The sequence below is a fragment of the Ornithorhynchus anatinus genome, chromosome 13, assembly GCF_004115215.2.
Source record: "Ornithorhynchus anatinus isolate Pmale09 chromosome 13, mOrnAna1.pri.v4, whole genome shotgun sequence".
Lineage (NCBI taxonomy): Eukaryota > Metazoa > Chordata > Mammalia > Monotremata > Ornithorhynchidae > Ornithorhynchus > Ornithorhynchus anatinus.
In genome coordinates this window covers 40422976-40447687 of record NC_041740.1, presented here as the reverse complement: position 1 = coordinate 40447687, position 24712 = coordinate 40422976, and the positions used below count along the sequence as shown (strand labels likewise).

Below are 24712 nucleotides of genomic sequence, written 5' to 3'. Positions count from 1 at the left end.
GCCGGTTGGCGGAGTGGGGATTAGAACCCACGACCTTCCGAGGGCCCGGCCCGGCCTCCATCCACGCTGTCCCCCGCAGGAGGGGGCCGGTGCCAGGGGGGAGGGCGAAAGGAGCGGGAGAAGTCGAGGCCGGGTCGACCCGGCTCCCGGTTGGGCTCGGGTCTCGGCCATTCAGCGGGATTTATTGAGCGCTCAGTGGTATTTATTGAACGCTTACTTTGTGCAGAGCTCATTCAATAGTATTTATTGAGCGCTTACTATGTGCAGAGCACTGGACTAAGCGCTTGGAATGAACAAGTCGGCAACAGAGCTCGGACCTAAGCGCTCGGGAAGCGCGATGCAGCGATGAAGAGACACAACCCCGGCCCACGACGGTCCCGTCGGGTCCCGGGGGCGTTGAGGACGGGGACGGGCGACCCTCTCCCGCCTCCCCGGACTCCTTCTCGGGGCGATTTCTTTTCCGTCGCTCGTCCGGAGGCATCTCCCGGCCCCGGTTGTCGGGTTTGAGGGCCCAGGCCGGGTCGGGGCCCTCGTCCTTCCTGACCACCCCTTTTCCCGGCCCAGCTCGGGCCCAGCCCGGGCCCGGAGAAAAAGGGGTCGGGCTGGGTGGGGGGCGGGGGGGAAGAGCCCCCTCCCCTCCCCCCTAAATCCCCCCAGCTCCTCCGGCCTGCGGTGGACGGTCCCGGCGACGTCGCCCGCGGCCCCCCGTGGTGGTGGGGCGGGGGGCTGCCGAGAGCTGGGCGGGTCGCCTGCTGCGGAGGGCGAGGGGGGAATGGGGGTGCGCGGGTGAAGGCCCGGAGACCCCAGAGGGAGGGAGGGAGGGAGGGAGGGAGGGGTCTGACCGAGGGGCGCCTCGGGGTTTTTGCAGGAGCGGGGGGTCTCCCGGGTCCCCATCGCCGCCTCCCTCTTCCCGGGAAGGTGGGGAAAAGGGGCGGCCGGGGGGGGGGGTCGCAGGGGGAGGGGCTCCGGGGCTGATCGCTTGGCACCTAGTGAGCGCTTCATCGATGCCCTCCTGATTAGGATTTTTGCGGGAGCTGGGGGGGGGGTTCGGCTGGCATCCCCCCCCCCCCCAAGCCCCTCCTCTCCTCGGGAAGGTTCGGAGCACCGGCCACAGAAAGGGGGGCGGGGGGAGGGGCGGGCCGGGGGGGGGGGGGGGGGACGACGACGACGTCCAGGGGATGGTCCTGGGGGGGGGCGCCTCGTGCTGCCCCCCGCGCCGGGCCGGGCCGGTCGGAGGGGGCGCCTCCCGATTGGCCGGCGTCGGGGCGGAGGGGGGAGAACGGCGGGCGCCGATTGGCCGCGGGGGCCCAGCGCGGGGCGGGAGCCCCATTGGCCGAGCCGGCGGAGCGGACGGCGGAGGCTGCGCGCCCATTGGCCGCCGACGAGGAAGCAGGAAGGAGGGCGGCGGGCGGAGGAGGCTCCGCTCTCGGGGAGTTTGCGGGGGAACCGCGAGCGGCGCCTTCGAGCCGCCCCCCCCCCCCCGGACCCGCCCCCCGCTCCTTCCCCCCCCCCCTCCGCCCCTCCCTGCCGCCGGCCCCGCCCGGACCCCCTCCCACCCCCCGGCCCCGGAGGAGGCGCTGACGCAGCAGCGTGGAGCCCGGGAATCGAGCGCCCCCGGGGGGCTTCCAGCCGCCCCGTTCCACCGCCCGGACCCCCGCGGCGGTGAGCGGGGCCCCGCGGGACGGAGGGAGGGGGGCGGACCCGCCCACCGGCCGCGCCCGGGGATGAGGACCGACCGGGAGCAGGTGCCGCCGGGGGAGGGGGGGGGGGGCCGAGTTGTCAGAGCGACGTCCGAGGCCCCGGACGGGACGGACAAAGACGGGGCCCCGGGAGCCCCCCCTCCCCCCCCACCCCGGCGGGGCGGAGGCGCCGGGGAGGCCCGGGACCCGGTCGGCGTGTCGCCCCCGGGACCGCAGTGAGGATGCGCCGCGGGGAGGGGGAGGGGCGGGGGGCGTCTCGCCCCCGCCCCCCCGGGATCCCACCCCGGGGGGGGGCGGGGGCTCCGCGGGGGTCTCGCCGGTCCGCAGCGCGCGGCCCCGGCGGGGACCGGACCGGCGGCGGCCGGTCCTGGGGAGGGGGCGGACGGCGGGGGAGTGGGGACATCCGAGAAGGTCGGGACCCCCGTCTTCCCGAGCCCACCCCGGCCGGGGGGGGGGGGGGGGGCGGGGGGGGATGCCTTGGCCGTCTGGGGGCGGGGATGAGAGACCCTCCCCCTCCCCCCCCGCCCCCACTGTCGGCCCTTAAAGTTGAACTTGCCTTAGCGCAGCCCCCCTTCCCCTTCCTACTACTCCCCCCGCCCGCCTTGTCGTCGCCACCCGCCTCCCTCCCGGTGTTTTTGTTGGTCGTCTCCCCCAGACCCCTCTGGGAGGGGAGGGGGCTTCGGCCTCTTTAAAACCCTCCGGGTGTAGCGGAGGTGGGACTGGGGGAAGGCTGGAGGTGATGAGATTTAGAAATTGTTTGGGGGCTGTGATGGATTGGATTTGTGGCTTATCACCTTCCCTTGTCCTCCCCGCTCCATCCGTGTTCAGACGTTCCCCTCCGCCGCCCCCCCGCCCACCCCTTCAGACCCTCCCATCCATTCCTGTTCAGAGCCCACCTCTCCACCTCCCTTTCCCGATCTCCCCCCCCCCCCCCACGTTCTGGTTCAGATCCTCCCTCCCTCCCTCAATCCTCGTTGAGATTCCCCCCCGCCCCCCGCATCCTGGTGGAGATTCTTCCCCCCACATCCTGGTCGATATTCCTCCACCCCCCCCCCCTCCCCTCGGCATCCTGGTTCAGTTCCTCCCTCCTCCCCCCGTCCTTGTCCAGATCCTCCCTTCCCCATCCCATCGTAGTTCAGATCCTCCCCCCCCCCATCCCGGTTCCAGTCTCCCCCCGCCACCACTCTCCTGGTTCCTATCCTCCCTCCCCAGCCCCGGTTCAGACTTCTCTTCCCCCTCATCCTGGTTCAGGTGCTCCCCCCCTGCCTTCCCTGGTTCAGACCTCTCTTCTCCCCCTCACCATGGTTCAGACCTGCCTTCCTCTCGCTGTCCCCCACCCTGGTTCCTACCTCTCTCCTCACCACCCAGGTTCAGACCTCTCTCTGTCTCTCTCATTGTCTTTCTCCCCCCACTCTGCCTTAAACATCCCTCTTTCTCCCCACTACCTTGGTTCAGAACTCTCTCTCTCTCCCTCTCTTTCACCTTGGTTCAGGCTGCTCTCTCTCCCCCATCCTGATTCAGACCTTTTTCTCTTCCTTACCCTGGTTCAGACCTCTCTCTCTCTCTCTCTCTCTCTCTCTCCCCCCTTCACCCTGGTTCAGACTTTTCTCCTTCTCTCTCTTCTTCCCCCCCCACCTTAGTTCAGACCTCTCGCCGCCGACTCTGGTTCAGCCTCTCTCTCCTTCACCCTGGTGCAGAACCCTCTCTCTCTCTGTCTCTTCTTCTCCCAACCATGGTTGAGACCCCTCTCTCTCCCCCAACTCTGGTTTAGTCCCCTCTCTCCCCCAACTCTGGATCAGAACCCCTTCCCCCCACCCTGGAGACCTCTCTCTCCCTAACTCTGGTTCAGACACCCTCTCTCTTCCCCAGTGCTGGATCAGAAACCCTTCTTCCCACCCTGGTTCAGACCTCTCTCTCCCTAACCCTGGTTCAGACCCCTCTCTCTCCCCCAAACCTGGATCAAAATCCCTTCCCCCTACCCTGGTTCAGACCTCTCCCTAACCCTTAACCCTGGTTCAGACTTCTCTTTTTCCCATCCCTGGCTCAGACCTCTGTCTATCTCCTCCCTACTCTGGTTCAGACCTCTCTCGCCCCCACCCCTGGTTCATCTCTCTCTCTCTCTCTCTCTCCTTCCTCACCCTGGTTCATACCTCTTGCTCTCTCTGTCTTTACCCCGCCCCCCCACCTTGGTTCAAACCTCTCCTTCTCTCTTCCACCCTGGTTCAGGCCTATCTCTCTCCCCCTACCCTGGTTCAAACCCCTCCCTCTCTCTTTCTCCCCCTCCCTGGATCATACCTCTCTCTCTCTCTTCCTCTTCCTCCTCCACCCTGGTTCAGACTTCTTTTTCTCCCCCACCCCGGTGCAGACTTCTTTTTCTCCCCCACCCTGGTTCAGACCTCTCTATCTCCCACGCCCTGGTTCAGACCTCTTTCTCTCTCCCCAGTCCTGGGTCAGACCTCTCTTTCTCTCTGTTTCTCCTCCACCCTGGTTCAGGCCTCTTTATCTCCCCCACCCTGGCTCAGACCTCTCTCTCTCCCTCCCCCCAACCCCCTGATTCAGACTTCCCTCTCTCCCTCACCCTGGTTCAGACGCCCCCCACCCCAACCCAGGTTCAGGCTTCTGTTTCTCTCCCTCACCCTGGTTCAGAACTCCTTCACTCTCCTCCACCCTGGTTCAGACCTCTCTCTCCCCCTGGGATTCAGACGTCTCTCTCCCCCTGGTTCAGACCCCTCTCTCCCCCTGGTTCAGATCTCTCCTGGGTTCAGATCTCTCTCCCTCTCCCCCCACCTTGGTTCAGAGCCCTCCTCTCTCCCACCACCCTGGTTCAGACCTCTCTCCTCCCGACCTTGGTTCAGACCTCTCTCTCCCACCGCCCTGGACCAGACCCCTCCCTCCCCCCCGACCCTGGTTGAGACCTCTGTTCTCCCCCACCCCCCTACCTCCCTGGTTCAGACCTCTCTCTCCCCCAGACCCTGGGTCAGACCTCCCTTCCAATCCCCCCATCTTGGGCCCGACCTCTCTGTCTTCCTGCCCCCCAACCCTGGTTGAGACATCTCTCTGTGTCCCCCCATCCTGGTTCAGATCTCTCTCCTCTCATTCTGGTTCACACCTGTGTGTCCCCCACACCCCGGTTCAGACCTCTCTCTGTCTCCCCCCACTTCTCTCACTCTTCCCCCACCCTGTTTCAGACCTCTCTTTCCCCCTCCCCCTGGGTCAGAGCTCTCTCTTTCTCTCTCCCCTCCCCTTCTCTGGTTCAGCCCTCTATCTCACCCACCCTGGTTCAGACCCCCCCTCCATCTCTCGCCCCCCATCTCATTCAGTCCTGCCTGTCTCTGTGTCTCTCTATCAGTCTCTGTGTCTCTCCCCGTCTCCCCCTCCCTTCCCATACCCCTCCCCAACCCTGGTTCAAAGCTTGGAGAGCTTCTCCCCCCCCCCCCCCAACCCCCGGGCCTCCTGCCAGTGGTGTTTCCAATGTCCCCGGGTTTTCCGCACTCTTGGAGAGGTGATGAGCGCTGTGTCGGCATCGGCTCACCGGCCGGTCGGGGGTCGGGGGGGGGGTCTGGGGTCTGGGGTCCGGCCCTAGGTCGAAGGAAGGCCAGGGCAGGACGGGCCGTCCCGGGCCCCTTGGGGGAAAGCAGGCTGCGGGTGGGCGGGGGGCCTTTAAGGCCCGCCGGACCTGCCCGCCTCCTCCTGCGGGAGGGCTTCCAGGCTGTCGGACCGGCCGGGGGCGGGAGCAGGGGGGCGGGGGTCCCCGAGGGTCTTAGGATGGGAAAGTGTTGCAATCCCGGGCGGCTCCTCGCACCCCGCCGCCTTCCCCGCTCCGTGCTGCGGGGCAATTTTCCTGGTCGTCCGCGCTAAACGGATCCATATGTGCTGTGTTGGGGTCTCCATCCCGCCTGCAAAAACCGCGGAGAAAACCGGTCCCGGCGGGGGTGGGGGGCGTCCCCGGAGCCCCGGGCCCGGCCCCAGCCCCGGCCCCAGCCCCGGCCCCACCAACTCGACAACACAACCGGCGTTGCTCCGTGCCCCAGTTTGATGATTACTGGACCAGCCCCTTCTGTTTCCATGGCGACGAAGCCCACTCCCCCCCGGTCGGCGGCGAAGAGAACGGCCCTCTCTTCTCCACCGGCGAGGGGGAAGAGGGGAGGGGGGCCCGATGGGGCGGGCAGCCCACCCTCCTGGGTTCCCCACCCGGCCGCCCCGTCCCCTCGCCCCCTGGCCCGGCCCACCGGCCGCCGCCCGGGGTTCCAGCGCCCCGGGGGAAGGGACCGGCCGGGACCCCCACCCCTCACCCCCTCCAACCTCGGGACCCCCTCTCCCATCTGCCCCCCACCCCCCCGAGGGCTTCCTCTGAGCTGAAACGCAAAGGGGGGATTGCAGGCCGATTGCGTTGCGCGCCACGTTTTGAAATTCCCACCGTGCCCAGAGAGGCAGGCAGGTCCTCGGGATGCTCGGGAGCCGGCAGGGTATTCCCACCGCCCCCAGGCCCCCGAGGGAGACAGGCAGGGGATTTTCCTGCTATTTTTATACCCCAGAGTCAACCCCGCAAGGCCCAACCCCCTGCCCCCCTCCCCCTTTTTATGTTCCCCTTACCCCAGGGCATCCTGTACCAGGCGGGCGGAGGGCCCCGTTACATGCCAACAGCCCCCCACCCACCAACCAACCCTTTTTTTTGAATGAACGGGGTGCGAGAAATGTAAAGAAAGCGGCCTCTCTCTCCACGGGGACGGGATTTTTTGGGAAGCGGCACCACACGGGCCCCAGGATCTAATGGGAATCTGCGAGGGGGGCCTGGCACCGCCCGGGCCCCAGGATCTAATGGGAATCCGCAAGGGCAGCCTGGCACCTCACCCCTCGTGATCGGGACAAGTACGGTGCCCAGCGCTCAGTACAGTGCCTGGCACAGAGGAAGCGCTTAACAAATGCCGTAATTATGATCTTTGTTACCGCGTGTGTGGCGCCGAGGGCCGGGGTCAGAAGGACTGGCTGCCCGGTGTTGTTGTCGATGGTATTTGTTGAGCGTTTACCACGTGCCAGGCGCTGAACTAAGCGCTGGGGTAGATACACACCTATCAGGTTGGACCCAGTCCCCGTCCCACACGGGGCTCACAGTCTTGATCCCCGTTTTACAGATGAGGTAACTGAGGTCCAGAGTGAAGCGACTTGCCCAAGGTCACACGGCAGACAAGTGGTGGAGTCAGGAATAGAACCCAGGGCCTTCGGACTCCCAGGCCCGTGCTCTATCCACTTGGCCACTCTGCTTCTCTTACCACCCCCCACTCCTCCCAGTTAAACCATAGCGAAGGGAGGAGGAGAGAGAGAAGGGTCCCCTTCACTTTTTTGCCGGGTGTCCAACGCGATTATCTTGTTTCTACCCCTAACACTTAGTACAGTGTCTGGCAGATAGTAAGTGTTTAATAAATACCACCGAGTTTTTTTTCCTCTCCCGTTAAACCACCGGTCGGTCTCTCCCCCGAGGCGCTGGGTGGCCTTACTGATCCGAGGTGCCTGGAGCCGGGCCCTGAAAGTACAGGATGGGCCCGGGGACCCGAGAAGCAGCTAGAGAAGGAGTGTGGCCTGGTGGAGAGAGCCCGGGCTTGGGAGTCAGAAGGACCTGGGTTCTAATCCCGGCTCTGTCACTTGTCTGCTGTGTGACTGTGGGCGTCACTTCACTTCTCTGGGCCTTAGTTACCTCAGCTGTAAAATGGGGATTGAGATTGTGAGCCCCACGTGGGACAAGGACTATGTCCAACCTGATGAGCTCGTATCTACTCCAGCACTTAGAACAGTGCCTGGCCCCTAATAAGCTCTTATCGATAAGCTCTTATTTTTATTATTATTATTTTGAGGTAGGCCAAGACCTGGACAGATCCCCCCCCCCCCCCCCCCCATCCCCTTCTTATCCTTCACTGGCTCTCAGTTTGGGGACAAAGTTAAGGACCTCCTCAAGAGCTTCTCTTACCAAACAGGGCTCTGGAGGCTGGTTGGAATTATTTGTTGTTATTATTAATAACAATAATACTAGTATTAAGTGCTTATACTCTGCTCCAAGCACCATATTAAGTTGTGGGATAGTTACAGATAAGCAGGTGATAGACAGTCCCTGTCCCACTTGGGACTCACAGTCTAAAACAAGACAGACCAGGCCTTTAATCTCCATTTACAGATCTGGGGACAGAGAAGTTTAGCGACCGGTCTAAGGTCATACAGCAAGCAGACGGTAGAGCCGGGATTGGAACCCAAGTCCCTCGTCTCCCAGGGCTGGTCTCTTCCCATTAGGCCCGGCTGCCCGGTTCCCGTCGCCATGAAAGGGCCGGTGAGGGGCCGGTCCCTGGGTGGTGGAGAGGTATTTGGCGTTCCCAGAGTTTCCTTGCCTGGGCAACCAGGCCCCCCGACCCAGGTCTCGAAGGAGGGGGGAGGGGAAGGCAGCTAGGTGGTCCCGGCACGAGGCTCGGTGGAGGGAGTTGTCCCCTCTTCTCCCTCCGGGCCATTCCCCTGCCTCCCGGACCACCTACTTGCTCTCCAGTTCACTTCTTCCCTGATCTCTCCCAAGGCCCAGTTGCCCTGTCCAATTTTTTTTTTTTTTATGCTATCTCTTAAGTACCTACTATTTGTCAAGCACCATTCTGAGCGCTGGGAGAGGTACAAGTTGGTCGATCGTTTTTATCGGTCGATCGTTTTTATTGACCAGCTTTTCCTCATCTCCCACCCCCTTCTGCGTCGTCCTGACTTGCTCCCTTTGCTCTTCTCCCACCTCCCCACCCCACAGCACGCTTATGCACATATCTGTAATTTTATTAATTTATAGTGATGTCTGTTTATTTGTATTGATGCCTGTCTCCCCACCTCTAGGCTGTGAGCTCGTTGTGGGTAGGGATTGCCGCTCTTTGTTGCTGTATGGTACTTTTCCAAGCGCTTAGTACAGTGTTCTGTACCCAGTAAGTGCTCAATAAATACGACTGAATGAATGAGTGAATTGAACGCTTACTGTGTGCAGGGCACTCTGCTAAGCGCTTGGGAGAGTACAATATAACAATATAGCAGACACAGTCCCTGCCCACTACGGACAGTCTAGAGGAGGAGACGGACTTTAAATAAATAAATTACAGATAGGTACGTAAGTGTTGTGGGGCTGGTGGGGGGATGTCGGGCTTCATCCCCCCTGGCGAATAAAGGGAGCGAGTCAGGGTGATGCAGAAGGGAGTGGGAGAAGAGGAAAGGAGGGCGCAGTCAGGGAAGGCCTCTTGGAGGAGATGGAACTTCAATAAGGCTTTGAAGGAGGGGTGGGTAATCAGGCCAGTGCAGTCCCTGTCCCACATGGGGCTCGCAGTCAAGTAGGAGAGAGAGCAGGGATTAAATCCCCATTTTTTGCAGGTAATAATAATAATAATAATGGCATTTGTTAAGTGCTTACTATGTGCAAAGCACAGTTCTAAGCGCTGGGGAGGATACAAGGTGATCAGGTTGTCCCACGTGGGGCTCACAGTCTTTATCCCCATTTTACAGATGGGGTCACTGAGTCACAGGGAGGTTAAGTGACTTGCCCAAAGTCACACAGCTGACAAGTGGCGGAGCCGGGATACGAACCTCATGACCTCTGACTCCCAAGGCCGTGCTCTTTCCACTGAGCCACGCTGTTTCTCTAATCATAATCGTGGTATTTGTTAAGGCCTTCCTATTGGCCAGGCACTGTACTGAGCACCGAGGTGGAGACAAGCCAGTTGGGTTGGACACAGTCCCTGTCCCGCGTGGGGCTCACGGTCTTAATCCCCATTTTCCAGATGAGGTAACGGAGGCACAGTGAACCGCCCAAGGTCACCCAGCAGAAGAGCGACGGAGCTGGGATTGGAACCCTTGGCCTTCTACTCCCAGGCCCTCGTTCTATCCACTAGGCCACACTGCTTCCCCCCACGGCCCCTGCCGGGGACAAGTGGTCCCTCCGGGCCCGTTGCTCTCCCCCTCCGTAGCTGTTCCAGCTTCCAGGCTGCGGGGGAGGAGGGAGAGCAGGGGCCGGTGGACGGGCACACTTTGATCCCTTCTCCGTCGGCGGCCGCTGCCTTCCTCGACTAAGCAGGGTGCGGTCGGACTCTCAGGGCTTTGCGTTTCCCGGAGTCACGCGGGGGCTTCTGACTTGGGGTCACGACAGTAGTCACGGGAGTTTTAAGTACAATACGCTGGGTTCCCTGGAGTGTACTAAATGCGTACTTTTTTTTTTTTAAAGCGATATCTGCTCAAGCGCTTACGAGGTGCCAGACACTGTTCTAAGCGCTGGGGTAGATACACGGTTATCAGGTGGGACACGTTCCCCGTCCCACGTGGGGCTCCCAGTCTGAATCTCCATTTTTACAGATGAGGGAACTGAGGCACAGAGAAGTGTGAGGTGACTGGCCCAGGGTCACACAGCAGACGCGGGGCGGAGCCGGGATGAGAACCCTGGGTCCTTCTGACTCCGAGGCCTGATAGAGAGTAGCCTGATAGAGGAGAGAGCACAGGCCTGTGAGTCAGAAGGACCCCGCATTGCTTAGGAAGTACAAAACCAATAAATCAATCGTATTTATTTATCACCTATTGAGTGCAGAGCACTGAACTAAGCACGTGGGTGAGTACAACACAACTATATAACACACGCATTCCCTGCCCACGACAAGCTTACAGGGTAGAGGAAATGTCCTGTTCCCGACCCAGAGGGTACTTAGATTCTACCAGGGGAGACCGACTGACGGTAAAACAAATAATCAAAGTAATCAAACGAACAGTTGAATAAAATAGACCCAGAAGTGCCGAGGGACACTATAAATCAGTCAGTCAATAGAGCATGGGCCTGGGAGTCAGAAGGTCATGGTTTCTAAACCTGGCTCTGCCACTTGTCTGCTGTGTGACCTTGGGCAAGTCACTTCCCTTCGCTGGGCCTGCGACCTCATCTGTAAAATGGGGATTAAGAGCGTGAGCCCCACGTGGGACAGGGACTGTGTCCAACCTGATTAACTCGTATCTACTCCAGTGCTTAACAGCGCTTGGCACATGGTAAGCGCTTAACAAATACCATTATTATTATTATTATTATTATTATTATTACAGTACAACAGTGGGTAAGCACATTCCCTGACCACAGGAGCTTACAGTCTAGAGGGGAGACAGACATTAAAATAAATCCAGGCTATGGACTAAAGTGCTGTGGGGCTGAGGGTGGGGTGAAAATCAAGTGCTTTAAGGTGACAGATCTAAGAGCATAGTTGACGCAGAAGGGCAAGGGAGTAGTACAAAAGTCCTGGAGATGGGTGCACGTAATAATAATAACGTTAATTGTGGTATTTAAGTGCTTACTATGCGCCAGGCACTGTATTAAGCACTGGGTTGGATCCAAGCAAATCGAGCTGGACTCAGTCCCCGTCCCACGTGGGGCTCACGGTCTTAATCCCCATTTTCCAGATGAGGGAACTGAGGCCCAGAGAAGTGAAGTGACTTGCCCAAGGTCACATAGCAGACAACTGGCAAAGCCGGATTTAGAACCCAGGTCCTTCTGACTCCCAGGCCAGGGCTCTACCCGCTAGGCCATGCTACGACGTAGGCTTCTCAGCAGCAGGGATTTGAGGGATTTGAGGAAGTCCCAGGAAGGACTTGATTCTATTTATTGCCATCGTTATTGTCTGTCCGTCTCCCCCGATTAGACCGTAAGCCCGTCAAAGGGCAGGGACTGTCTCTAACTGTTACCGATTTGTCCATTCCAAGCGCTTAGTACAGTGCTCTGCACACAGGAAGCGCTCAATAAATACGATTGAATGAATGAATGACTACCCAGCCATCCATTCATTCATTCAATCAGTCGTATTTATTGAGCGTTTCCTGTGTGTAGAGCACTGTGCTAAGCGCTTGGGAGAGTGCCGTTCAATAAACAGATACACTCCCTGCAGCCCGTGAGTGGGAAAGCGAGGGAGGGTAAGGCATCTCAGACCCCGCGGGGACTTTCTGGAGAGGCCTGGCAACCTGGGCCCGGGTGGAGTCCTGCATGTAGTTGGGAATCCCCAAGCCCCTTCTGGGACTACAAGTCCCGGCAGCCCAGAGGTTAGCCAAGCTTGCCTTGGGGGTGGCTCGCAGCCCTCCGGCAGTCCCGGCAACAGCCAAAAAGGAGAATTTGCCCGTCACTTGCCGGGGGGGGGTGCGGGGGGGGGGTGCGAGGGGAGGGGTTTGAGGGGGAGTTTTCTTCCCGCCTGGGAAAACTGCAGCCTGTGCCATCCCCTTCCTTCCGGGGCTCCGTCTGTTCCCAAGGTAACAGGCACCGGCCTGGCAGTGGGCTGCAGAGAGGGCAGCTCATCAGGGCGTTTGACTCTCTGCAAGTCTCCCCCTCCCATGCCAGGGCCAGCCGAGCTGCCCTGGGAGGTCATCTCTGCCATCCCCCCGCCTCCGGGCCGGATACCACCCCCCGCCTCCTTCCCCCATGCAAGATAGGCTAACCTCTTCGGGTCCATACTTCTCAGTCCCCACAATCAGGGAGGGAGAAGGACTTTTAGTCTAACCGAAAGCCCCCTCACTGCTGTTAAAGCCCATTTCCTCTCCCGGGGGGCAGAGGAATGCAGTCAAACCTAGGGGAGGGTGGAGCGGGAGGTCCGGCGAAACGGCGGGGAGGGGTTCAGACGCCCCGCTGGCCAGGCCTGGGTCAGCCTGCGTTGGACCGGCCGTTGGGCCAAGGTGGGTGTGGGGAGGGGGCGCTGATTTGAGCCGAAGTAAAACTGGTCACGAGGAGGGACAGAGGGACATTCTTCTAGACTGTGAGCCCGTTGTTGGGTAGGGATTGCCTCTATTTGTTGCTGAATTGTACTTTCCAAGCGCCTAGTACAGTGCTCTGCACGCAGTAAGCGCTCAATAAATACGATTGAATGAACGAATGAATGAGGGCCAGCAGGGGAGGGCAGGTCTCAGCTGGGATGGGTGGGATCGCCGGTCCTCGGGGGGCTGCGGTCAAGGCTGTCCTCGAGCCACCCCCCCCCCCACCCCCGGCAACGTTCAGGAGTCTCGACCGAACTTTGCGGATCTCTGCTTCCTCAGGTGGCCACCTCCACAAAATACTCAGTAAAGGGCCCCTCGTGGGCACAGAGGGTGGGGGGGGGGTCTGCTACCCCTTGTTGTCGCCTGGCAGCGGGTTCCCACTGTAGTAATAATAAGAATGATAGTATTTGTTAAGCGTTTACTATGTGCCAAGCACTCTTCTAATCACTGGGGTAGAAACAAGGTAATCAGGTTGTCCCACGTGAGGCTCACAGTCTTCATCCCCATTTAACAGATGAGGGAACTGAGGCACCGAGAAGAGTAGTGGCTTGCCCAAGGTCAAACGGCAGACAAGTGGCGGAGCCGGGATTAGGACCCACATCCTCTGACTCCCAAGCCCGGGCTCTTTCCACTACGCCCCGCTGCTTCTCGATAAAAGGGGAGCCCGGGGATAGACAGATCAGGTCCTGTGGCCCCCAGAGAACATCCCGCTAGACTGTAAGCTCGCTGCGGGCAGGGAATGTGTCTCTTTATTGTTATATTATCCTCTCCCAAGTGCTTAGTACCGGGTTCTGCACCTAGGAAGCGCTCAGTAAATACGAACGAGGGAATGACTCCAAGGGGCCGGGCACTGCCAGGTGGTTACCGTGAGCACCTTGCCTTTAAGCTAGCAGGAGGCTGCTCAGCGACGTGCCAGAGAGGGGGCCCCTGGGGTAATAATAATAATAATAATAATGATGGCATTTGTTAAGCGCTTACGTTGTGCCAAGCACTGTACTAAGCGCCGGGGGGATACCAGCGAGTCCCTGCCGCACATGGGGCTCACAGCCTTAATCCCCATTTTACAGATGAGGGAACCGAGGCACAGAGAAGTGAAGTCACTTGCCCCAGGTCACACAGCAGGCAAGTGGCAGAGCTGGATTAGAACCCATGTCTTTTGACTCCCAGGCCCGGGTTACGGCCACCTGGCCGCGCTACTTCTCCCTCCCCTGCCCCGCCCCTCTGCCCAGTGCCATGCCCAAGGCGAAGCTTATGAGGGTGAGGCGGGCCAGGAGGGAGAAGGGGGTAGGGGGCGGGGAAGCTTGCTCCCCAGGGCCGTGCCCGCCCACCCTCCCTCCCCCACGGATCGATGTCGGGTGGCAAGAGGAGCCCGGACCTCAAAGCTCCCCACAGAGGCCGCGGTGGGTGAGTGGGAGCCGGGGCTCGTGCAGAGCAGGCGGGGGTCGGGATGGTGGTGTGGACCAGGGAGAGTCCATCGTGGCTCTTCCCCTGCCCGCCCCCATGCCACCCAAGCCTGAGCTGCAGCCTGGGCCCCGGTGGGATGAACTCGGTCCCCCACCTCTCCCCCCCGACCAGCCCAGCCCCTTCCGGTGGGTGCCAGCTGTGGCCGGTCCCCCCGGGTGCGCGCTCCCCCCCGCACTCAACGGGAGCTGGGGAACGGGGGTGGCTCCTGCCTAGAACCCACTCACTGGTGCCCGCTGCTCCGGGCTAGACACCTCGCCCGACCCGGCAGCGGGTGCCCTCCGGGTGGCCGGTCCCCTCCGACGCGGAGGGTGAGGCCTACATGGCACGGGGAGGAGGTGCAGTGGTCGTGGGGGTTTGGGCGGGCAGTGCTGTCTCCATCTTTGCAGAGACAGGGTTAAATCCCCGTACAGCCTCCCTCCCCTCCCCTCTGCAGAGTCAGGTCCACGGGGGCCGGGGAGGGGGAACCGAGCAGGGGTGGAGACCCCGATGTCCTGACTCCAGCCCTCCCGCCCGCCACCGGAAGCCTGGTGCGGCCCCTCTCGGCCCGGCCGCCCGGTGGGTGAGTGGGAGCCGAGGGGCTGAGGCCCCAGCCCCACCCCAGGGAAAAGTTGCTGCAGCAGTTCCCACGTCAGCTTCAAAGCGTGACTCACCGGCTCCTCTTCGCTCGGCGGGCCGGGCCGGGGGCGAGGGGGGCGCCGGCCCCAGGGACCCCGGACCGGTGCCGCCGCCGCCGGCCGCCCCTCGCTGCCGGGGGCGCTTGGGAGGGGCCGGGCCGAGGACCACGGTGATGATGGGGGAAGAGGGTTCGGTTTCCTCCCGACCTGTGCCCGTGATGGGTACGTGAGACCAGAGCAGGGTGTCAGGAGCGAGGGGGTGGAGAAGGAGGCACGGTGCACCCTGAGGGAGGAGAAATCATGCCCGCCAGCCTGGAGGTCCTGCCCGCTGACCCTCTCTGGCTTGGTTGGTTTGGGTGCCAAGCCGGACACCCTCCCTGTCTGGGGAGCGGGGGGTGCCCCGATGTCCCATCCCGGCCAGGATTGGCCCCAAGTGCTGGAGGCTGGGGACTCTTCGGGATTCGGCCGGATGAGGTGGGCCCGGCCACCAGCCCAGCTCCTAAGGGTGGGATCCGCACGCTCCCCCTCCCCCGTCCTCGCGCCGGTCCCCCCGAACCGGCTCACCTGTGGCCGGAGCTCAAGCTCAGGGCAGGTTGGCACACGATGCTGGCGCTCCACCTGGCAACGAGCCTCCCCTTTCTGGTTCGCCAAGTCCAGGCTCCGGGGTGGGGGTGGGGGCGGGGGTCGCCCACGCTGCTGATCGGGCAGGTCTACGCCGGGGCCAGGGGCCCGGGGGGAAGTGGACGGGCTCTCCGTAGGGCCTGCTACCGATTAAGTCGGGGCCTGCCGGGAGAGAGGGGCGGGGGCTCGGCTGTTCCCAAGGCACCAGCTGGGAACCGGGTGAAGGGTCCCCGTCGGCGCGGGGGGAGGGAGTGCCCAGGGTCGCATCTGGGGCCGTTTGGGCCCGGGTCTCTCTCTGCCCCCAGAGAAGAGAGGGAAGCCAAGAACGGATAGGGTAGCGAGAAGTCCGGAGGGCCCTGAGAGCCGAGGGAAGCAGGGGTGGGAGGAAAGAGAGCCCTGCGGGCAAGGGACTTTATCTGCTTTCCCCACTGCCCCCAAGGGATTGGGCAGTGGCTGGGACCGGGGTGGGGGTCTGACACTGGTCTGGGGAGAGATGGGGCCGGGGGCAACCCGCCAGCCCCCTCTGCCAAAAATGCTGCGTTCTGCCAGAGATCCCGGGAAGCGGGGAGAAGCGGCACGGCCTAGTGGAAGAAGCACGGGCCTGGAAGTCAGAGGACGTGGGTTCTAATTCCGGTTCTGCCACATGTCTGCTTTGTGACCTTGGACGAGTCGCTTCCCTGTTCTGAGCCTCAGTTACCTCATCTGTAAAATGAGGATGAAGACTGGGAGCCCCTTGTGGGACAGGACGGTGTCCAACCCGATCACCTTGTGTCTACCCCAGCGCTTAGGACACTCCAGGGCACGTAGTAAGCATTTAACAGATACCACGATTATTATTATTATTACAAGCCTGGAGGGCCCCGAAAACTGAGGGAAACAGGGTTGGGAAGAGACGGGGCACAAGAGCAAGGGACTTTATCCGCTTTACCCGCTGCCCCCAAGGGATTGGGCAGTGGCTGGTCGGGGGTGGGAGTCTGACACTGGTCGGGGGAGAGATAGGAGGGATGGGCAACTCACCGGCCCCTCTGCCTAAAATGCTCCGTTCTGCTAGAGATCTTGGGGAGCCGGAGGTGGTCCCTCCTACCCACCCTGACCTCCTCGGGCATTGATGATAATTCTGGAATTCATTAAGCGCTTATTGTGTGCCAGGCACTGTACTAAGCGCTGGGGTGGATACAAGCAAATCGGGGTGGGCGCAGTCCCCGTCCCACATGGGGCTCCCAGTCCTAATGACACCTCTGCACTAGGGCAACGCTGCCCACTGTCCACTCCCTGCCAGGGACGTGGCTGTCACGCCTGGTAGGGGCCAAGGGCCGGCACCTCACTTCCCCACCTCCCTCATCCTCCCGCAGAGCTCCTGCCCTGGTCCCGAGCGTCCCCTCCCCACCTGCGCCCCATCCCGGCTAGGAAGCAGCCGCAACCTAATGGTTGAAGAAAGAGTCCGGACGCCTCCGGGGCTTGGGGAGGGGGCAGTCCTGGGTGGCGGACCCCCTCTCCGCCCTGCCGTGCCACCTTGATATCCCGTGCCTTTTGGCATCGGAAGAAGCACGAGAAGCAGTGTGACCCAGTGGAAAGAGCGTGGTGGGCGTGGGAGTTCAGGGGACTTGGATTCTAATCCCGACTCCGCCTCTTGCCTGTCGTGTGACCCTGGGCAAGTCACTGGACTCTGTGCCACAGTTACCTCATCTGTAAAATAGGCATTAAATAAATACCTGTTCTTCCTCCCCCTTAGACTCAAAGCCCCACGTGGGATAGGGACTGTGTCCGACCTGATTTTCTCATCCCTTTAGATTGTAAACACGCTGTGGGCAGGGAATGTGTCTATCGTTGTATTGCCCTCTCCCAAGCACTTAGTACAGTGCTCGGCACACAGTAAGCGCTCAATAAATATGTTTGAATGAACTACCCACCCATACACTTCTCCAGTGCTCGGCACGTGGTAAGCGTTTAATAATTGCCACAGTGAGGGGAAGTCCTGTTCTCAGCTCAGCCTCTTTCCCTCCCCATTCCTCCGCCTCGGACTGTGGAGACCTGCCCCACAGGAACCCCGAGTCTCCCACCCTTCCTCCTCAAGGCTTATTTGAGGAGGGGGGTCTTTGAGCCATCAGTGGTAGACTAGCCCTCCAGACTGTAAGCCCTCTGTGGGCAGGGGGCATATCGAGAAGCAGCACGGCTTAGTGGCAAGAGCCCGGGCCTCGGAGTCAGGGGAGATGCGTCCTGATCCCGGCTCCGCCGCTCGTCCGCTGTGTGTCCTTGGGCAGGCCGCTTCACTTCTCTGGGCCTCAGGCCCCTCATCTTTCAAATGGGGATTAAGACTATGAGCCCCACGTGGGACAATCTGGTTACCTCGTATCCACCCCAGCGCTTAGAACAGTGTTGTAGCACATAGTAAGCGCTTAACAAATGCCATCGTTATTGTTATCTACCGTCCCTCTCGTGTGGTACTCTCCCAAGTGCTTAGTACAGTGATCCGCACGCAGCGCTCAGTAGATACTGTCGATTGATCTTTGAGTGCGCACTGTGGGCAGAGCGCTGAACTACTTGTTCGGGAAAGTACAGCGAGGTAGTCGTTCAGTGAATCAGTGGTATTTATTGAGTGCCCACCGAGGGCAAGGCACCATACTGAGCAACCGGGAGAGTACACGAGCCTTACTACCAAACAGCTTCTACTCCAGTGGAGGAAGGCTGTGGAGAGACGGTTAGCTGGTTGGAGGTAGGGAGCGTTTCGGTCAACTCTGTTCTCTTGTACTCTCCGAAGAGTTTAGTACAGTGCTCTGCACCCAATAAGTGCTCAATAAATGAGGGAAACAGCATGGCGTAGTTAATAGACCACAGGCCTGGGAGTCACAAGGTCAGGGGTTCTAATCCCGGCTCCGCCGCTCGTCCGCTGTGTGGCCTTGGGCAAGTCACTTCACTTCTCCGTGCCTCAGTGACCTCATCTGTAAAGTGGGGATTAAGAGCGTGAGCCCCACCTGGGACAGGGACTGCGCCCAACCCGATTTACTTGTGTCCAGCCCGGCGCTTTGTACAGCGCCTGGCCCACAGTAGGCGCTTAACAAATACCGGAATGCTTATAAAGTCGATGGATAAATGGTGGGAGCAGGAGGAGAACCCGGTGGGGCTGAATTGGCGCTGGGGTCACCGCTTGGGACCGAAAAAGGACCTTCCCCGGGGTGTGTGGGATGGGTCGGGGGAGCGACACCGACGTCCCGTCGCTGAGACGTGTCTCTTGCCTCCGCCGGCAGCAGGTCCGGAGGCCGCGCCCCCGCCGCATGAGTGGAGGACACCCCGAGGCCCGCTGAGCCCCCTCCCCACCGGCCGGGACCCGCTGCAGCCGCGAGGCCAGACGATGGAGCCGCCGGAGGACGGCGAGCCGGGGGTCCCCCCGGGCCCCAGCCGCCCCGGCCCCGCCGAGATGCGCAAGAACTACCCGCTACGCAAGCGGCTGCGGAGCCCGAGCAAGCCCAAGGCCTGCAAGGTGCTGCTGACCCGCCTGGAGCACGAGGCGCCGGACTGGGCCGGAGACCAGCCCCCGCCGACCCCCGGCTCGCCCCCCGCCCCGCCCCCGAGACCCCGCAAACGCCGCCTGGCCTCCCTGAACGCCGAAGCCCTCAACAACCTGCTGCTGGAGCGCGAGGACGGTGGGACGCCCGTCGTGGCAGCAGCCGCAGCCCCCATCCCGGCCCCCGCCCCCGCGGCCCCCTCCCCCGCCTCCACCGCCCGTCGCTGCCGACGCCGCGAAGCCAAGCTGGCAAGGCCCAAGCCCGGAGTCGGGGCCGGGGCAGGGGTAGGGGCTTCCCCGGAGAAGCCGGGCCCCAAGGGCAGGAGCCGAGCCCGGGCCGGCGGGGTCCCCGCCCCCGAAGAGCCCCCCGAGGACGGGGCCCGCCCCGAGGGGGGCGACTCGGCCCCCAAGAGACTGGCCAGCCTCAACGCGGCCGCCTTCCTCAAGCTGAGCCAGGAGCGGGAGCTGCCCCTGCGGACCCCGAGGGACCCCCCGGGACCCAAGTGGCCCAAGGCCCCCCCCGCGGAAGAGCTGCTTCAAACTGCGGCCCGACCCCGGCCCGGGGGAGGCCCCCGGCGGGCAGGGACCCCCCGGCGGCCCGCGGCGGCCCGCGGCGCCCCCGTCCCCCGGCGCCCGGCTGCTGGGCACGGCCGACCCGCCGCCGGGCCTGGAGTCGCTGAGCCCCGCCGTCCCGGGCCCAGGGCCGCTGGGCCACCGGCTGCCCCTGCTCATGGGGGGCCAGGCGGCCATGAAACCCGAATACGGGCGGCCCGGGGAGAAGTCACCCACGCCCAAGCAGGAGCCGCACCAGCCGTCCTTCCCCGTGCCCCAGCTGGCACCTCTGCCCGTGCCCGGACACCACGCCGACTGCGGCTGCCAGTGCCAAGGCCCCCAGCTCACGGCGCTCGGCGGCTTCTACGTGTACTACGGCCAGGCCGGCCTGCAGTACGGGGGCGGCCCCGGGGGCTACTCGCCCTGCCCCGGCGTTCCCGACAGTCATCTGGCCCCGGCCAGCGAGGGCCTGCTCGTGGCACCCAGCTCCGTGACCTCGGCCGCCCCCTTCCAGTCGCCTCCCTGGTGCCCCACGCGCTACCGATGCGGGGAGGGGCCCGGCGTCAACAGCTACAGCCGGCTGTGCGGGGTCCTGCCCCTGGCCCGCCTCGGAGGGCTCCCCGGGGCCCGGGGCGGCTGCCCCTACAAGATGCCTTTCGCAGCAGGTGAGGACGCACGGGGATGGGACGGGGGGGGGCGTACGCCACTTGGTCCCGTCGGTCGGTCATCTTCATTAAGCTCTTACTGTGTGCAGAGCACTGGACTAAGCTCTGGGCGGAGTACAGTAGAAGCCTAAACGTTCCCTGCCCACGGGGAGCTTACGGTCTACAGGAGACAGACCTGACTAGAAATAAATACATTAGCCATATGGATATTGGTGCCGTAGGGCTGGGAGCGGGCTGAATAAAGGGAGCAAGTCTGGGTGACGCGGAAGGGAGAGGGAGAAGGAGGGCTTAGTCAGGGAAGGCCTCTTGGAGGAGACGCTCCTTCAGTAAGGGTCTGAAGGGCAGGAGGCTGATTGTCAGATATGAGGAGGAAGGGCATTCCAGGTCAGAGGCGGGATGTGAAGGGTCACCCGCCGGTCTGAGGAGGAAAACAGTCCCTCTCCCCACCAGACTTCCAGGAAGCTGCTGTGGCAGAGATGCCCGCCTGGCACCGGAGGTCCTGCCCTCATCCCAAGACGTAGAGGTGGCCTGCGATGGCCCGGTTTTCCCCCGGGGGCCTGGGGTGTCTGCCCCTTCTGGTCCCCCAGAGTCCCATTGGAGGTGGGAGGCAGGAAGGCCCACCTGAGTCCGCAGGAGACCAGGCAGGGCAGAGTCGGAGAGGCGGCAACAGGGAGTTCCCAGTCCGACGGGGGGAGCCGGGACGGCCCAGCACCCTGGCAAGAGCAGCAGCGTGGCCTCGTGGATCGAACGCCGGCCTGGGCGTCGGAAGGACCTGGATTCTAATCCCGGCACCACCATTTGTCCGATGTATGACCTCGGGCGAGTCCCCCGGCTTCTCTGGGCCTTACTTCCCTCATCTGTAAAGTGGGGATTAAGGCGGTGAGCCCCAAGGGGGACAGAGACTGGGTCCAACCCGATTACCTCGTATCCACCCCGGCGCTTAGAACAGTGCCTGGCACATAGCGCTTAACAGATAACCAGAAAAACCCCTGCTGGCCAACTGGTCTTCCGGGGGGGATTGGAGGGTGTCTCCCATCGTGGAGGGTAGTAGATTCCCCGGGAACCGTAGAGGAGGGGGCAACAGGGTCTCTCCCTCAACAGCGGGAGCCAGTCGAGCAGAGGCAAAGCAAGGTACCCTCGACCCTCCCCACCCCCTCACCCGCAATGGTGCCCTGGGTCTGGTCTCCCACGCCCGGCTGGCACTTCCAACAGGCGGCCTGTGTTGCTCGGCAGAGGGCCGGGCCGGCCTCGCTGTGAGGGTCCGGGGAGATCTGTCGGTCCTAAGCCTACGTGCCTTTGATGCCCGGGTGGAGTCCCTTCCGTGCCAGGCCCCTGTGGGTGCTGGGGCAGTGCTGCCCCTCCATCGGGCCGCCCGGGGGAGGACGGGCAGGGGGTGGAGAACCGGGACGCCCGGTCCACCCTCTATGGGAGTGGGAGCCAGGCCCCTCCCTGTCCCGCCTGCCCCCCTCCTCCTCTCCCGCCTGCCCCTCGTGCACAGGCTGGAGGCGGCTTTATGGCTCAGGCCGCGGTGGCTGGACTGGTTGTTCCGGGCTCAAGAATGAGGTCACGGCTTCCCCGGCCCTGAGCCCGGCTCTTCCAGGGCAGTGGGGACTGGAGGGGGCAGGGCCGTGGGGGTTGGGTGCCCGGTGTTCGGGGAGGGGACCTCACCCCCGGGGCCGCCCCCCGACACCGCCCCTTCTCTCTCCTCCCCTCCAGAAGGCTGCAGGTCTCTGGACCAGCTGGACCTCACGATCCCCGTGGCCGGCCACCCGGCCTCGCCCGCCCACCCCCTCTCAGGATGCCCCGTGCCCAGCGTGCCCCCCGCGGCCGAGCCCGTCCCCCACCTGCAGACGCCCAACTCGGAGCCGCAGACGATGGCCCGGGAGTGCCCGCAGAGCGCCAAGCCCCCCAGCGGTTCCAAATCGGGCCTGCGCACGGCGCCCGGTTGCCTACACCCGTCCGACAGCAAGGCGGCCAGCGGGCACGGACACCCCAAGCAGCAGCGCATCCAGCGCCGCCGGGCCACCAATGGCTGGATGCCCGTGGGCACCGCCTGCGAGAAGGCCGTGTATGTTGTGGTGAGTGCCCGCCCGCCCGCCCGCTCATCCTGACACTCTTTCCCTCCAACCCCCCGGCCCGGGGGAGGGACCCCGGGACGAGGGAGTCGGTCGGTCGGTCGTATTCTTTGAGCGCTTACTGTGTGCGGAGCGTTGTAGGAAGTGCTTGGGAGAGGACCGTATAACATGGGCCTGTGGCAAGAGCAGGGGCATGGGAGGCAGAGGACGTGGGTTCCAATCCCAGCTCCGCTACTTGTCTGTTGTGTGACTTTTGGCGGGTCGCTTTGCTTCTCTGGGCCTCAGTTACCTCATCTGTAAAATGGGGATTAAGAGTGTGACCCCCCCCCCCCACGTGGGACGGGGATTGTGTCCAACGTGATGACCTCGTATCTCTACCCCAGCGCTTAGAACGGTGCTTGGCAAGTAGTAAGTGCTCAACAGAAACCGTTATTATCATTGTTATTCTTCATATGACGGATACGTTCCCTGCCCACAGTGAAGTTTACAGTCTGGAGAGGGAGACGGATAGTAGCCCAGCACTTAGCGCGGTGCCTGGCACGTAGTAAGCGCTTAACAGATCCCATAATAGTAACAATATAAATAAATCACCGAGGTGCACCAGAGTGCTGTGGGGCTGGGAGAGGGGGATGAATAAAGGGAGCGAGTCAGGGCAGAGCGGAAGGGAGAGGAAGAAAAGGAAAAGAGGGCAGAGTCAGGGAAGGCCTCTTGGAGATGTGCCTTCAATAAGGCTTCGAAGAGGGGGAGATTTGGCGTCTCTCAAGTACGAGGAGGGAGGGCATTCCAGGCCAGAGGCAGGATGTGGGCTAGAGGTCACTCGAGCTCTGAGTCCCCGGGGGCCGGGACCCCGGGGGAGGGGCAGGGGCCGCGCTGTCCCCTGTCTGAAAGGGGACCGGTCCCCCGCAGAATGAGCCCGAGCCAGCCGTGCGGAAGAGCTACCAGGCCGTGGAGCGGGACGGCGAGATGATCCGCGTCCGCGACACCGTCCTGCTCAAGTCGGGCCCGCGCAAGAAGTCCATGCCCTACGTGGCCAAGATCTCCGCCCTCTGGGAGGACCCCAAAACAGGTACCTCCGCCCCCCGCCCCCCGCCCCGGGGGGGGCGCCGAGATGGGGCAGGGAGAGGGGTGGCGGGTGGGGTTCGCCTCTCAGGGTTGACCCGGAGGCCGCCCCCCCCCCGCCTCCCTCCCCCACCGGTCACGTATCGGCGTCCCAGTCCGGGGCAAAGGTCTCCGGGCCGCTGCGGGGGGATGTGTCCGCCGGGAGGCTGGGGGCGGTGCGGGCCGGGGACCCGGTCTGTGGTGCCAGCCTTGACCTTTGCCCTCTGCCCTCCCCCCCACTTCCCCAGGAGAGCTGATGATGAGTCTCCTGTGGTATTACAGACCAGAGCACACTCAGGGAGGCCGCAATCCCAGCATGCACCAGGTGAGCCCTAAATTCCGCGGGGAGGGAGACCGGACTGGAAGCCTCGGGAAGGGGACGGGTCATTCCCCAAGGTGAGGCCGTTCGCTGTCTCCACCCTGGGGTGGGGGCCGTCCTAAGTCTGGAATCCTCAGTTGACCCTTCCCCTCCGTCTCCTCCCCGGCCCCGCCTCGCAGAATGAGATCTTCGCGTCCCGGCACCAGGATGAGAACAGCGTGGCCTGCATCGAGGAGAAGTGCTACGTCCTGACCTTTGCAGAGTACTGCAGGTAGGCGGGGCCTCCGGGGCCTCATCCGTTCAATCGGTCGTCTTTATTCATCGCTCACCGTACGCAGAGCACCGTACCGAGCGCTCCGGCGAGTACCGCACGACGATAGACGGACGCGGTCCCTGCCCCCGGCGAGCTTACGGACTAGAGGCGGGGAGACGGACGTCGCGACAGATACATAAGCTGCAGACACGTACATGAGTGCCGTGGGGGTTGGTGGCGGGGGGAAGAACCAAGGGAGAGGGTCAGGGCGACGCAGAAGGGAGTGGGAGAAGAGGAAAGGAGGGGCTTGGTCTGGGAAGGCCTCTTGGAGGAGATGGGCCGTCCGAAAGGCTCTGAAGTCGGGGGAGAGTCAGCGTCTGTCGGATTTGAGGAGGAGGGCGGGCTGTAGGGGAGGGGTTGGGGGCCAGGGGAAGGTGAGGAGCTCCAAGGAGGGGAAGGGGGAGGCCAGCAGGGCTCCCCCACCGTAGGTGGAAGCCCTGCACCCCCTCACCCCCCACCCCACCCCGCAGATTCTGTGCCTTGGCCAAGCGCCGGGGCGAAGGGCTTCCGGGCCGCCGCGCAGCGCTGGTGCCGCCGTCGGCGGAGTACTCCACCCCGCCCCACCGCACGGTGCCCGAGGACACCGACCCCGACCTCGTGTTCCTCTGCCGCCACGTGTACGACTTCCGGCACGGCCGCATCCTCAAGAACCCACAGTAGGGGCCTCTCCCCCTCCCGCTCACCGGGGCAGCGCCGAAGCGGGGCGCCGCGGGGCCGGCGTGGGGCGTCCCGGAGGCGGCGGCGGCGCAAAGCACAGCACTTGGTTACGAGAGCAGAGGCGCCCCGTCTAGCTAGCGTCCGGCCCGAGGTCCGACCCGGTGCCCGGCCTGGCCCGGGGCGCAGCGTGGGGGGAGCGGCGGGGAAGGAGGCGGCGGGCGCGCTGGCCCAGCCTGGGCGTAAGGCGGCCCCTCGGGCCGCGCAAGAGGCACGGGGCACCTCACCACACTGTGACCGGCTGCTCTCCCCTTCCCCTGGGGGTTTCCTTCCCTCCCCCTCCTTCCCTACCTCTTCCTCCTCCCCTCCCT

General features: G+C 63.0%; 1 protein-coding gene across 1 annotated transcript; it reads left to right on the top strand.

Annotated features, from left to right (window-relative positions):
- The first annotated feature begins 1576 nt into the window (after positions 1 to 1576).
- On the top strand, positions 1577 to 24712 carry BAHD1 (bromo adjacent homology domain containing 1). Its single transcript, XM_039913998.1, is given in 8 exon segments — positions 1577 to 1662; positions 18412 to 19285; positions 19287 to 19882; positions 21599 to 21960; positions 22864 to 23023; positions 23304 to 23380; positions 23554 to 23645; positions 24158 to 24712. Coding segments are annotated over 7 exon segments (2250 nt in total). The 5' UTR covers positions 1577 to 1662; positions 18412 to 18512; the 3' UTR covers positions 24348 to 24712.